The 13,189-nt window shown below is 39.8% G+C and overlaps 1 protein-coding gene across 4 annotated transcripts in view; it reads left to right on the top strand.

Annotated features, from left to right (window-relative positions):
• Positions 1-233: 233 nt before the first annotated feature.
• Positions 234-13,189, top strand: part of NCKAP1 (NCK associated protein 1) — a 55,687-nt gene continuing 42,731 nt past the window's right edge. For 2 of the 4 annotated variants that reach the window (XM_033064600.1, XM_033064599.1), the window contains exons 1-3: positions 234-390; positions 10,898-10,915; positions 12,032-12,142. In XM_033064600.1, the coding sequence (XP_032920491.1) occupies positions 283-390; positions 10,898-10,915; positions 12,032-12,142 (237 nt within the window). In that variant the 5' untranslated portion in view covers positions 234-282. The remainder of the gene's footprint in view (positions 391-10,897; positions 10,916-12,031; positions 12,143-13,189) is intronic. The other 2 variants (XM_033064602.2, XM_033064601.2) reach the window with 1 other exon arrangement.

Below are 13,189 nucleotides of genomic sequence, written 5' to 3'. Positions count from 1 at the left end.
CCCAGGGATGGGGCATGTATAACTTTATTCGCTGTAAACTTTGCATTAAAATGAGCGTTCCGAGCACACCTCAGCCCCTCACACCCGGCGAGCCCCGGCCCAGCCCCGCGCCCGGCACTTCCGCCGCCCGCCCGCCGGGGGCGCCCGCGCGCCGCCCCACGTGACCGTGCCCACGCCCCGCGGAGGCAGCGAGCGCCGGGCCGGGCGGACGAGGAGCGCCGGGCCGGGCCAGGCCGGCGGCCGCGGGGCGGGGAGCGCCGGTGCGGGCACTGCGGGGCCACCATGTCGCGGTCCGTGCTGCAGCCCAGCCAGCAGAAGCTGGCGGAGAAGCTCACCATCCTTAACGACCGCGGCGTCGGCATGCTCACCCGGCTCTACAACATCAAGAAGGTGCGGGGGGCCCCGGCGGAGAGAGGGGGGTGGGTGAACCGGGAACCGCCCCGGCGCGATCCTCAGCGCCGCTCGGGCTGGGCTTGCGGCGGTGCCGGCTGCGCTGCGGCCTAGCGGCGGGGCCCGGGAGGCTGGGCGGGAGCCGCCGCCCGGCCCGGCAAGGGGGGGCCGGGGCTTCGGTGCGGCCGCCGCATCGATACCGGCAGGGAAGGATGAAGGAGCGGAGGAGGCCGGGCCGGTGCTGGCGGCGCCCGCAGGAGCGGGGCCTGCTCCCGGCGCAGCCCCCGGAGCCGCTGCCGCCCCGCTGCCGTGCGTGACTCACACGAGCCGCGAGTGGGCAGCGCCGCGGGGCTTTTCCCGCGCCACAACCTGTCGCTGCCCAGCGGGGAAAAAGGGGTTTGGGGTAAAATTAGAGAGTTTAATGTCCGTAAGTTCGGGGCGCGCGGTTGCTTAGCAGCTCTCGGCGTGCGATGGAGCGGGTGCTGGAGCAGCTCCCCGGCTGCCGAGGGAGGTGGATCGGTGTCGGCCTGGCTGAGGTGGCTCGGAGGTGCAGGAAGCTCTAGGTCTGGGTGTTGAGAGGAGGATGGGGCACGCCTTCGTGATCGGGTAATTCCTCTTCTGGAGGTAATCGTTGTGCTTTCCTGTGGGAAAGAATGTAGTTCATGGCCACAGAATTGTAAAATTATTTGGGTTGGAAGGGGAGCTTGAAGATCATCTGGTTCCAGCCCCTGCGCTGGGTGCTTGTATCCTTCCCAGCTTCATTTTCCTAATGAATACATCGTCTGAAAGTGTATGGCCCCTCAACCCACTTCCAGTAGTGAATACTACTTAGGATTTTACTGCTTTGCCTTGAACACGATTATTTGAGAGGTTTTTTCTTATTTCAAAGAAAATGCTAGTTATTGCCTTTGAGCAGCGAGTGCACCTTTATGGGTTCAGCACACTCAAATTTCAGTGCTGTTCCCTTGCTGGGTTCAGCTGCAATGGCAAAGGGAGTTTGGGAGTTCTAGGTGCTTACTTGGTCCTTTGACTTCTGGACCCAGGCTCCTGTCAGGAGTGACCCTGCCTCACTGATCCGAGGTAAAGGATGTTTTTTGCTCATATGGGAGACCAGAAGAAGTCAGCACTACCAAGTCCAATGTGGATTTTGATTAAGGTGTTTTTTTCAGGGGAAAAAAACCAAAACAAGTGATCCAAGTATTTAAAAGTCAGTGTTCATCCAAAGCCGTATCACTATTTGGTGTGCACTTGATCGTTTCTGCAGATCTTCTTCACTGACATAAATAAGATATTCTAACTAGATGACTGCAAATTCCAGTCTTTCTGTAAGGTTCCTTTTAGTCTGTAGTTTTTTACATTGGAAGATCACTTCAGTTTAATGATTGTAACAATATAATTGCACTTCTAACAGGCGGAAATTCACAATTTACGGGAAAAACCATCAAAACGAGGAAGTTGTGTGTGTGCTTGTTGTGCTTTGAGAGAAATATCCCAGGTGAAAAATGAGCAAGGGGAATTCCTCCTGAGCATAGCCCTGCTTTGCAGGGCAGGAAACAGGACTGAAGAAATTACAGCTCTGCCTTAGCCATTGTGAGTGGGGGCTCTGTTTTCATTCCCAGTGTTCATACAGGGACATTTACTCCTGTTGAATTATCCAGTGCCTACGGACATGTTTCTGCTTGGCATGTTTGGATGGCAGAGTCCTGAGCATGTGGAGCATCCTGAGGCCCATATGGTGGTGGCCTCTGCTGTTACTCATGTCTAGGAAATGATGCAGGTGGACAGGCTCTCTGTAGGGGACCATCAGCACTGGGAGTGACACCACTTTTCCCTGCAAGTGCCAAGAACCAAGTCCAAAACTGCTAGGTCTTGCATACAGAGAGAGAGTAGGCGTGACCAAGTGGCTTGATTGTTGTGTCATGTGTAGTTTTGCAAATATGGAGATGTCCCAGGCACAACTCTTGTGTATTCATGTAGTGATTTGTGAATTCAAATAGTAGTTTTCTTCAGCTGCAGTCAGTACTGTTTGACAGGGGAAACTGGCTAGCTCAGATGGTGAGTCCAGAAGTCTTGGGATTGATTATTGTGTTTTATTGTGAGTCTCTCTTCAGCCCAGCTGCAGCATCACTGGCTGCATGGAACACTTTAGTTTTGTTTATTTCTTTTTTTTTTCCCTCTCTTTAAGCTGTCAATTAAACTGCTGTCTAAGATTCTGTCACAACTACCTCTGTTGAAGATGATACTGAAACTCAAGCTACTAGAAAACCACACACAATATGTGGGTTTGCGGTTAAAGGAAATGGTTAAGACTTTTTTTAATAAGAGGAAGTGAGAGGTTGAAATGTATGTAACAGCAGCAGAGATTGCTGTGGATGCCGTCTAGAGAGCACAGATTTTCAAGGATTAAGAATTTTCTCAACTGTTAGAAACAAAGCAGGAAAATTTTACTTCCCAAAGAATCACAGAAGTTGTTAAAAGCAGTTAGCAACAATGATTCTTTGTATTTCCTCTTCCTATACAAATTTCAGTTTTGTTGCTGTTATGCTGATAATACCTCATAGTTTCCTGTTTACTGACCTTCTGTGCCACTGTTGTCTTTTGAAACAGTTAAAAGTTTGTTTTTATTAAAACAGGGCAGCTGACTGTGCGGTTTTTTTGCCTCTGAGAGTGACAGGGAAATTAGGAAAAGTGAAGTTACTAAAGTAATGGTGGATGATGAGACAGAACTTACTATATTTCCACCCTGTAAGGAAGTGGATTTTTTGTTGCTGTTGTTATTTTGAAGGATGGCTTTTTGCTTGTTGCTTTCAGCTGTTTTTTGCATTGGGACCAGTACTGATAGTGAACTTGGAACTCTTACCCTTGTGGTTTCTCTCTTAGTTTGCTCCTTCTGTTTTTTAATAATGTATCTATAGTTATCTAGGTTATTGTCTACCCTGTAACTTTTGTCATTACTTGCCTACAACTACACCTCTGTAAATCAAAGACAGCAGGGTTTTTTCATGCCATCCTGGCTCAGGAGAAGCTTAGATTTCATGGTTACCTTCCAGAGCAGACCAAGTCTTGTGTTGGTAAGCTTTGTGTAAATGCTACCATCACTGTCAACTGTTTTGAGAGTAGTGGCAGGAGAGAAGAATCTTTTTTGTGGGCCTGTATTTTGTTTGTTTATGAAGCCCTTGGATACCAGGATGTGTTTGCAGTAAGAGATCTGATCTTGAAATACCTGAAATAGAGGTTTAGCCACAGCAAATCAAGGGAGTCTGATTTTTGATGAGCGTTGAAGTAGTACTACGCTCAACAGAACTGCAAGGGATGAAAATTAAGGTTTTGAATTATTTAGAGTATATGTTAATCAAACATGATGAGTCTGTTATTTAGCATGAATTGCTTTGCTTGGAGTGTTCTGTTTTCTTCATAATGTAGGTTTTGTGTTTGTTCATAAGATGTTTTTTAAATGTCATTAACAAAACAAATTATTTTGAGTTTCCTAACTTGATTACTTAGTATCTGAAAAATGAGAATTTTAAACCAATTTTTAGATGTGAACTGCGTAATCAAACTGAAGTCATAGGTAAGGAACTTAATAACTGTTTGCAGAAACTTAGCTGACTTTATATTTTCTTTAAAGATGTAATAGTGTGATACTAGGTTTTTATCCATATTGAGGATGTTACTACTTAAATTTAAAAGTTGTAAAAGCTAGTTGATTATTTTATTAGTAGAACCAGTTGATAAAGTGTACAGTTTTGCTCTGGCACTTGAGCAGTTCTTCAGGAAACAGTGGAAGAGATTTTAGGTGACTGAAAGACGATGGGGAAATTTCCAGTCTGCAGAACTCAAGTTTGGAATGGTGTAGGATTAGGTCATGCTTTGGGCACAGAACTCTGTGCTGGAGTGCAGACCTTTGAGCTGAGAGGAAAAGCTCACCAGTAATTTAGTGTTGAATTGTAAGGCTGGTGTTGAACAATCAGGTAATGTCTTCAGGTCACTGGGAAGTGTCTTGGGGTGGGGCAGTATTGCTTCCACAGATGTCAGCAGTTCTTTAAAGGGTAAAATGGCAGTATGTGTTTGTGTCTGTCATATTGGAGGAATGGCTTATAGTACTGTCTTATTGATAAGCAGAGGAGGAAACCCCAAACAAATTCACAGTGCTGGCAATTAAAAAATTCCTTTGCTCAGGAAACAAACACTAACTAGTAATACCGTCTCATACTTCTTTTTTCCCACTCAAAAAACCATAAATTTGTAAAGAAACAGAAAGACTTTGTAATAAAATAAAAATGTTCCATGATATCTTCACAGAGTAGGTTTTTTGTTTTGCCTCAAGAATAGATGCCCTGAATTATTTTGCTTTGTTTCTTGGCTTACAAATACAAGTTACCTTGCCCCTGGCAATTGCTGTTCATTTTGTTTTAACACAAAGCCAAATCCAGTTTTAGTTGCTAGAGATTTTTAAAGTTGTATGCAGAGGAGATACACCTAAAAAGTAATAACAGTTCCCTTTTGACGTTCAGAATAGACAAGGCTTTCCCATTGCCTTGCTCCTTTTTATTAAGATGTTATTTTATAACTACATTGAAGAGGAGTTTTGTGGCAGTGAAACTTCTCTTAATTTTTAAAAATCCTTTGTGTTTCATCTACCCTGTATTTGATGAATAGAACCAAGTCCTTAAAGAGGTGCTGCAAACACAAGAGGACAATGTGAATTTATCACTCTACAGACAGTGTCAAACCCAGTGTATTTCATTAATTCACAAGGTGATGGGTCACTCTAGTATGGACAGCTTAGAAGATCCTTTACATATTGGCTTTAGCAAGGCTGCTGACATGACCTCTGATTGTTCTCATGAACAATCTAAGGAAATTCAGTCTGGATGAAATCCTGATGATGAAAGCAGATGGATCACCATATTAGGGAGTGATTGTGAAGATCTCATTGTCAGATGGGGATCAACAGGGTCTTCATGGGCTGTGTGTTACCTCTGGTTCCAGTCACTCTTTGTTTCAACAATCTAGATGATGGCTTCACTGTGCTTAATAAATTTATACATAGGAAACTGGGACAAGCTACAGAATCTAATTGAAATTCAGCTGGAGCTTAGGAATTGTAGGTATGATCTAACAGGCTTGGAGCAAGTATGATTGTAAGTTATTTTGTGTTAGTGGAATTTGAAGGACAAAATGAGGAGTAATGGGATAACAAATCTGGAGAAAATATCTGGAAAGGATGAGGGACATCCCTGGGCAAACAAGAACCAGGTAAGTTTCACTGTAAAAAATCAGGGATGGCATGAGGTCATGTCAATGTATGAGCAAGAAAATCTGCAGGAAAAGTAAGTAATCCTTTTGCTCTACATCTCCTTCATTGAGATTCATTGAAAACATATCTGATTGACCACTCTTTTCAAGGAAGATGTGGACAAAATGGAGCAAGTTCAGAGCAGAATAATAAGGACAAGTGGTGCAGAAAATTGCACCCATTAAAAAAAGTGAATGTTTTTTTCAAGTCAGCTTATAAAAGTAATGCAGATTTGTAAATATTTAGGACTGCAGTAGAGAGATGGGGAATAGTTTGTGCCATGCAGTATGCCTACCAGAGATCAAGAAGTGATGTGTTAAATTAAATATTGGAAAACTGAATTTAATATTTGAAAAGACTGTGCGAATGTTTTTGTATGTTAGTCTGTTGGAGATCCTGCTTTGGAACAGGAGGTAGGTAGGCAATTTCCTGTGGTCCTTTCTAGCCTGTTCTTCTGATTTCACATGAATTTGCATTTCACTTAGTTGAATTTGTGAGTAGTGATGCACTAGGATTTAAAGTAAGGTGTTTACTTGGGGTCCAACACACAGCAAAATAATGAGTAAACACAGGGAAGATGTCTTGCTTAGATCTAAGAAACACTGCACTGACTGTAACACCTTTAATTGTAGTTTTGAATTGATATGAAGGTGCATTATCTTTCAGATTTGGAACCCTTGTAAATAAAAAGTGCAACAGCTGTTAAATTTCTAATAATTTAGTGTCATATTTTGGATATGTCCAAGGCCTTTGGAGACTTTTCAAAAAATAGTGCATAGAGACTTTTTTCTACTTCTAGATCTTGGTTGAAACTATTAGCATAATTTGTATCAAGGACAGGTTTACCTTTCATCAAGTGTCATTTATGTAACTACATGCACAAGTAATGTAATTAGTGTAAGGTCACTCTAGCTATGCTGGTGTAGGACAGTTCAGTTTTAGCCATCAAAAATACTAAACTATACTCTAATAATTTGTCCATGTGTGAGCAACTAATTCTTGCATCTTGTTGAATAGACTTTAAAAAGGACAAAGGTTTATTCTCTGAACTTACTTGGGACCAGCCTGTTTAGTAATGAACTTAGGCTTCCACAACCTAAAATACAGGCAAGTATAGTTGTGGTGGGCTTAATCAGAAATGTTAAAGCAAATGTAGTGGGAACCACTATTCAGAGCAGCTCTTTATGTTTGTTCACCTCTCTTCTCAGGAGTTTTGTTTTTTGAGAATTAGAGATTGGGAGTTCATAATCTTAAATGTTTTAAATTAAGAAACAGAGAGTATAGGTTTTATCCTATATATTTCCTATATAGGACAGTATAAGTTTTATCCTACAAAAATATAATGGTGAAAATGTCTCTTTGAATGTTTCTTTGACTTTTATATTTAGTAGAATTTACAGAATGCACAGCTGGAAACCAGGCATGCAAACTTAGAGATGTCTTAGTGTAAAGTCTTTAATGCCAGCAGCTCTGACAAGGGAAGAACAGTTTTACACAACAGTTTTTTTTTTCTGGCCTATCAAGAGAAAGTGCTGTTGTAAACTGTAAATGGGACATACGGGAACTTTTCCTGTTTTTGAGTCTGAGGCATCCTGAAAGTATTTCTATTTACTAATCCAAGTTACTAACTTGGGGAATGGCATAGTTTTTACTGTCTTTGAATTTCCTTGCTAAATTCAGAGTTTTTTAGTGCAGATTCATTTGTAATTGAAACCTAAAGGTGAAGTGATTTGTTGACTGAGATTATTTCAGTGTATGTTGTCACAGTCAACTGGAACTGTACTTAGCAGTTTTATCTCAACTCTGCAGTAACAGCAAGACCTCTTGAAGTAATAAACCCATTAAATTGCTGCAAAGTATGGTTTATGATAATCTGCTGATGTAGGAGGTGTGGGGGATGAAGATCCAAAATTTTTAATTCAAATGCCCTGTTTCTCTTTTACTGGGAGACAGCCCTGCTACTAATTTGGAATAGGTTGGATTTAGCAACAACAAAAGAAAATAAATAATAGGTCTCTCCATAATCCAGTAAACATTTAGGCTTTATTTTTTACCATTCTAAGCCATGTAGTTCATGTGATACTTCCCAGTGCTCTTAAAACAGGTTGATGTGAAGGAGTGGCATGAGTGAAGTTCAGGGGTTTTAAATGCAAGTTTGGGGCACTGACTACTGACAGTGATTGTGCCTGAACATAGACTTCTATTTATTCATGCCACTTCAGCTGCAGAGATATAGTAATTTTATTGGTTGATGTTTTTTTCTTCTCCTTCAACATCCTCTGCCTCAAGCAGGAAGTAAAATCTTCAGCTTAGATTTTTGCAGTGAGAGCTGTAACAGTATTGGGGCAAAGGGTCTCTTTGCTGAATGTTAATGTTGGTGTATTCTGGGCCAAAGGCAGCTGAACTGGATTCTGTTTTCCCGTTTAGAGGCCACTTATCTTAGATGTGGGCCTTTAGCAGAATTTTGTAGTTGACTGTTTTCTTGTTGGCTGCTTCTGAATGAGTACAACATAGAAAGTATAGATATGAAGTATAGATGTATATACTTAATTTTCAAAGTGAAATTAGTGTAGAAGAACCTAATAGCATCAAGTGAGGAAGATAATCTGAATTTTGTTTCATAAAATACAATTATTTACCTCACTAGTGTAGGTAGGAAAATACTGCTTTGATTCAAAATACATGACTTAGTGAAGCATGTGCAAACAATGCAGTAGACTGATCTCTCTGAAGCTGGATGACTGTGCTCATGGCAGCAAATCAGTATTGTGAATAGTGAACTTCTTAGCTATAGAAATCATATTGTTCTGGTTGGTAGTTACATAGAATGAATTTACTTAGTTGAGAGCTTATAATAGCAATGTAGCATTCTGAAGATCTGTGGGAAGAAATGCTGTGTAACTTGAAGGAAATCCAGCATCAGAGTCCATTAAAATTTTTTAAAAAATATGTAGATTAGTTTCTAACCATAACTTTGCATGATCCTTTTCAGCATAGCTGCTTATCAGCTGTGTAGTTATATACAAAGGAACTCAGAGTTGACTGCTGGGAGATTCCTTGAGTATAATATTTTGGGGCTGAAGCAACTGGAATTCCATAGCTTCAGATCTGTATTCTATGAATGCTGCACTAATAAGAACATTTGTGATTTTCTTTTTAATGCTCAAGATTGTGGTAATTCTGGATTCTGTGGGGTTTTTCCTAATAAAAAATGAATTGAGGAATGGTTATTGCAACCCAGAGGTTGAGAAAGGCTTGAGATAGGGCTACTGGTTTTGTCTGGTGCTCAGAATTCTGTGTGAATACTGGAGAGCTGTATATGGGCAAATGGTCTTTTATGTTCTACCACAATGTTCCTACCCATTACAGTACTCAGAAGGGATTTTGTATTAACTAATACAACTATTAAAAGCAGAAACTGCATTTCTTATCTACATTCTAAGGTTATTGCCCTCAATGTCTTTGTTCTTTTTAGAGCAAAATTCTCTTTATGTGTCTTAGCACACTTTCATGCTTGTGCAAAAGTGCCAGGATTGGAGTTTGTATGTTCATTATTTTATGCTTTTCAGAATAAACTATAGGGAGTTTGAAGTCTGTTTACCATTTTGGAAGAGGTTTAACTTATGGAGACTGTTTTACCTGTGATGCTGAATGCAAGTAACTGTATGGATGAAAACTATCAATGAGCAACAACTAGTAATCTGTTAATACTAGTTCTTAGAAAGGAGCTGAGCTGCTGTGGAACATGAGAGTGAAACAAAAAGCATTTACCCACTCATTCACTGATGAATATTGTCATCTTTCAATTCAGTCTATCTAGGTAGGCTTGTAAAGCTTCCTAGAAACTGGGATTGTGTGTGTGAGGGATGTTTCTAGCATCTGGCAGGAATTTTCTTATCTAGTGTAGTTTATTTATTAGTATTAAGAGTTACAGTTTTTTCAGGTATGATGTCAGCTAACAAAGGATGGGGAGAAGCAAAGGAGCATGTTCACATATGTTGAGAGGATTGCCAGTTAGGCTGAGGATAACACTTGTCTTTTCCTGAGTTCCTGAAGCCACAGGAGGATGTGCATGTTGATGTTTTCAGATCTCTGTTTCCTTGTGAGTGTGTGTGTAAGGGCTTGGGCAGAACATAAGTTCTAGTAAACATTTTGGAGAGCTGATTTATAGGAAAGAAAACATCTGTTTCTAGGAAAAATGAGTGTATGTGGAAGGAGTGTTTGAAAAATTTATGAAGTCAACAGTGGCAGATTTCTTGTCTCTTATATAACAGTAACCATATTGGAATTTAACAGGGCAGTAACAGTACACAGGGCAAGAATATGTGTTGGTTAACTTGTTTTCTTAGTAATCCTTCTAGCAGAGAAAGTTACATGTTTTGCGGCAAGAGCAACAAATTGAAATAATTTGACAAAGGTTCTGACAGCCATGACACGGAGTTAATTAAAACTTCATACATTTGAAGCTCTATGTTTAATATTTAATACCTATTTACAGTATAGTTTGTACTTTTGAATTGTATAGACTTTAAGGTGTGTACAGAATAGCTTTTTTTGGCATGTGTGGTTTGCTGCTCTAAGGAGATTGAAGCAACAATTTAATATCTAACATACTGTGGATGTTGCTGAATTTATATTGATTATAAATTCCTCTTGTATTATAGATATGATACTGTAATAAAGTTTAGTGTCTTTGTGGGAAATGTAGCAAATATGAACCTTTTAATATCAGAATAGTACATGAGTATACATCATGATGGTCATGTACTACTGGTAGGTGTTCTAGAAACTTTCAATAATGACTCTTTGTTTTGTTTTTTTTTCTTGGCTACCGTTTCTTTTTCAGGTATGTAAAACTTCACTGAGTTTCTCTCCTTTTTTCCCCTGTAGTTGCATGTGATGTTTGTTAACTTTTTTCCCTCTCTACCTGAACTTAGTTTGGAAGTACTATTAGTAGTTACATGTCTCAGTGTATTCAAAGTGCTTTGCACAATAGTAAAATTCTAATAAGTAAGTGTAAAGTTGTTTGCGAGTATTAGAATAATCAACATCCAGTAGAAAGTGTGCTGACTAGAGTAACAGATGGTTGTAATGTTCTCTTGGATGTAGGTAATAGTGTATTAGTTCACATAAATGTAATACTTTAGAATTTAAGAGTAATTTGTTTATATGTAATTTTTCTCTCTTTTTATTACACTGCTTTCCCAGCAAGGACAAGTTTGGAAGGTTTGCAAAGCTTTTCACCTTCCCTTTGCCCGCTTGCCCGCTTTCAGAATCGGTCTCATACTCCATGACTTCTGTCTCTACAGTCCACAACTCGGTCATAGAAATCAATGTGGAAAAGTTTTTTTAAATGAGTTGTCATTTGAGTTCACTCTGTTGCGTTAGAAACGCCTAGCATGTAATTTAGTTTTGCATGAGACGTGAAACTCCTTTGCAAACTCCTCTGAGGAAAAATAAAGCTAAGTGAATATTTGAGAGCAATACAGTTTGAGCGCATTTTGTGTCATGTAAGTAATGCTGCTTTTAGTCTGTTACTCCAAATGAATGGTTTCACTGCTCAGAGTAGCAGAGTGTGTGACAGCATGCACTGTAGCAGGCAACAGGAGGTGCTTCCTCAGGTGTCTGTCCAGAAAAGCTGTTCTGATCCGTCTATGGAAGTTAAGAGACTTAGCACTCAGCTGCAACTTCACATCAAAATTTACTGAGACTGATTGCTGCTTTTAAAGTCAGCCTGTGCTGCTGGAGGAATGAAGAATATGAATAAAGGTTCAGTTCCTAGTTTAAGGAAATAGACTATGTTAGGCAAATATTGGTGGTTCGATTGTGGGTTGGAAAACTGTTTTGCAGTTAGCAACTGGGAAAAAGACCTAAATGCAGATTGGTGGTGGGATGTTTAGTTTTGTTTCACAAAGGATAGTTTAATCATTTAATGTGCCCAGCACTGTCCTCCACAGATGATGACATGATCGAGTTTTCTAACAGTTTGTTAAATCCAGATGAATACAATACTACCTCAAACCAGAAATAGTGTTAAAAGAAAACATTTTTTTTTTTCTCCTTCTTTTAGGACTGAGTTTTTTCCCTCACTGCTGTTCTGCACTAACTGCTTTGATACTTCCATGCATCTTTTTCAGTAGAAGAGCATCTCTGTACTGTTTCCCATTGCATATTTCAGCTGTGACAGTCCCTGCACTTTGCCTTTCATTTTATCACCTGCTCACTAAAAGCAAACAAACAAAAAGAGGAATCTTTCTAGTTTGTCTTCAGATTTGCAACTATCACTTTGCTTTACGTGGATGATTATGTTTCTACTTCATTTTGTATTGTATTTTTTTATAGGCATGTGGTGACCCCAAAGCCAAACCATCCTACCTTATTGACAAAAACCTGGAATCTGCTGTCAAATTCATAGTCAGGAAGTTTCCAGCAGTAGAAACACGCAACAACAACGTAAGTAATCAAATGGCCATATAACTATTTTTATAACTATTTTTCTCTCTACTCTTTCAGCACAATCTGAGAGGTTTACATTTTCGTATGAAGCATCTGATATTGACAGTTGCAGTTGGAGTAAGATATTGATTCAAATGTGTGACAGGATACTTAAAGGAGCTATCTTTAAGGAGAGAATATTATACTGTAATTCTGGATGGGTTTTGTTAGGATAGAATTGTTTCTGGTTTTCTTTATGACTACTCTCTTCTATTCCATTTCAAAGAATTGTCAGTGGGAAGAAATTGTTGGAAAAGTCATACCTTTCTTTAATAGGAGAAATTCCTGGCAGAAGATGAAAGTTGCATAACTTTATTTGTGGTGTGTCCTAACCAGCAGATCAGTAAAAAACACCTGTCTGCAACCTAGGAAGAAATATTTGTTCTTTACAGGTACCTTTACCTATGGAGTCAGTCCCTGTGGGAATAAAGAATGCTTTAGTACATAGGGAGAAACATTGTGAAGTACAAAAATATGGAAATATAATTGTTTCCTCCTCATATAGTGAGTTCAGTCGCAGAAGTAAATTATATTTTACATTTGAGTGACTCAGTATTGCTGAATTTGACTTTGAAGGCTTTTTTTAGGTAATTATTAGGCTAGAGGCAGGCATTTTGGCAAGTGATGTACACTTGCTTCCCTGTTTCAATTTGAAAGACAAGGGCCCTTAAAATGTTTGTTTTACCTGCTTATATTTCTTTCCAAAGGTGGAAAGTGGAGGTAGGTGTTGGGTTTGCATGTTCCCTGCATGGAAGTGTGTCCCTGTGTGCTTGGGAGGTTTAGACTTGCCTTAAGCATTCAGGTTTCTGCAGAATGGTAGTGCTGGTAGCAATGAGAATAATTAGTTTCTTTTACATTGCCATCTCAAATTTGTATGTAATGTCTCCAATAATACCAGTGGGGGGAAAAAAAACTCAAAGAAACCAGAAAAACTTTACCTTATGGAGGAAACAATTTCATTAACAATGTGCTTTTTCACTTTAAAACTTATACATGCTTTGTACT

Source organism: Catharus ustulatus, chromosome 7 (genome assembly GCF_009819885.2).
Source record: "Catharus ustulatus isolate bCatUst1 chromosome 7, bCatUst1.pri.v2, whole genome shotgun sequence".
Classification (NCBI taxonomy): domain Eukaryota; kingdom Metazoa; phylum Chordata; class Aves; order Passeriformes; family Turdidae; genus Catharus; species Catharus ustulatus.
Note: the sequence above shows the minus strand (reverse complement) of the source record. Positions and strands in the feature narration are given on the sequence as shown.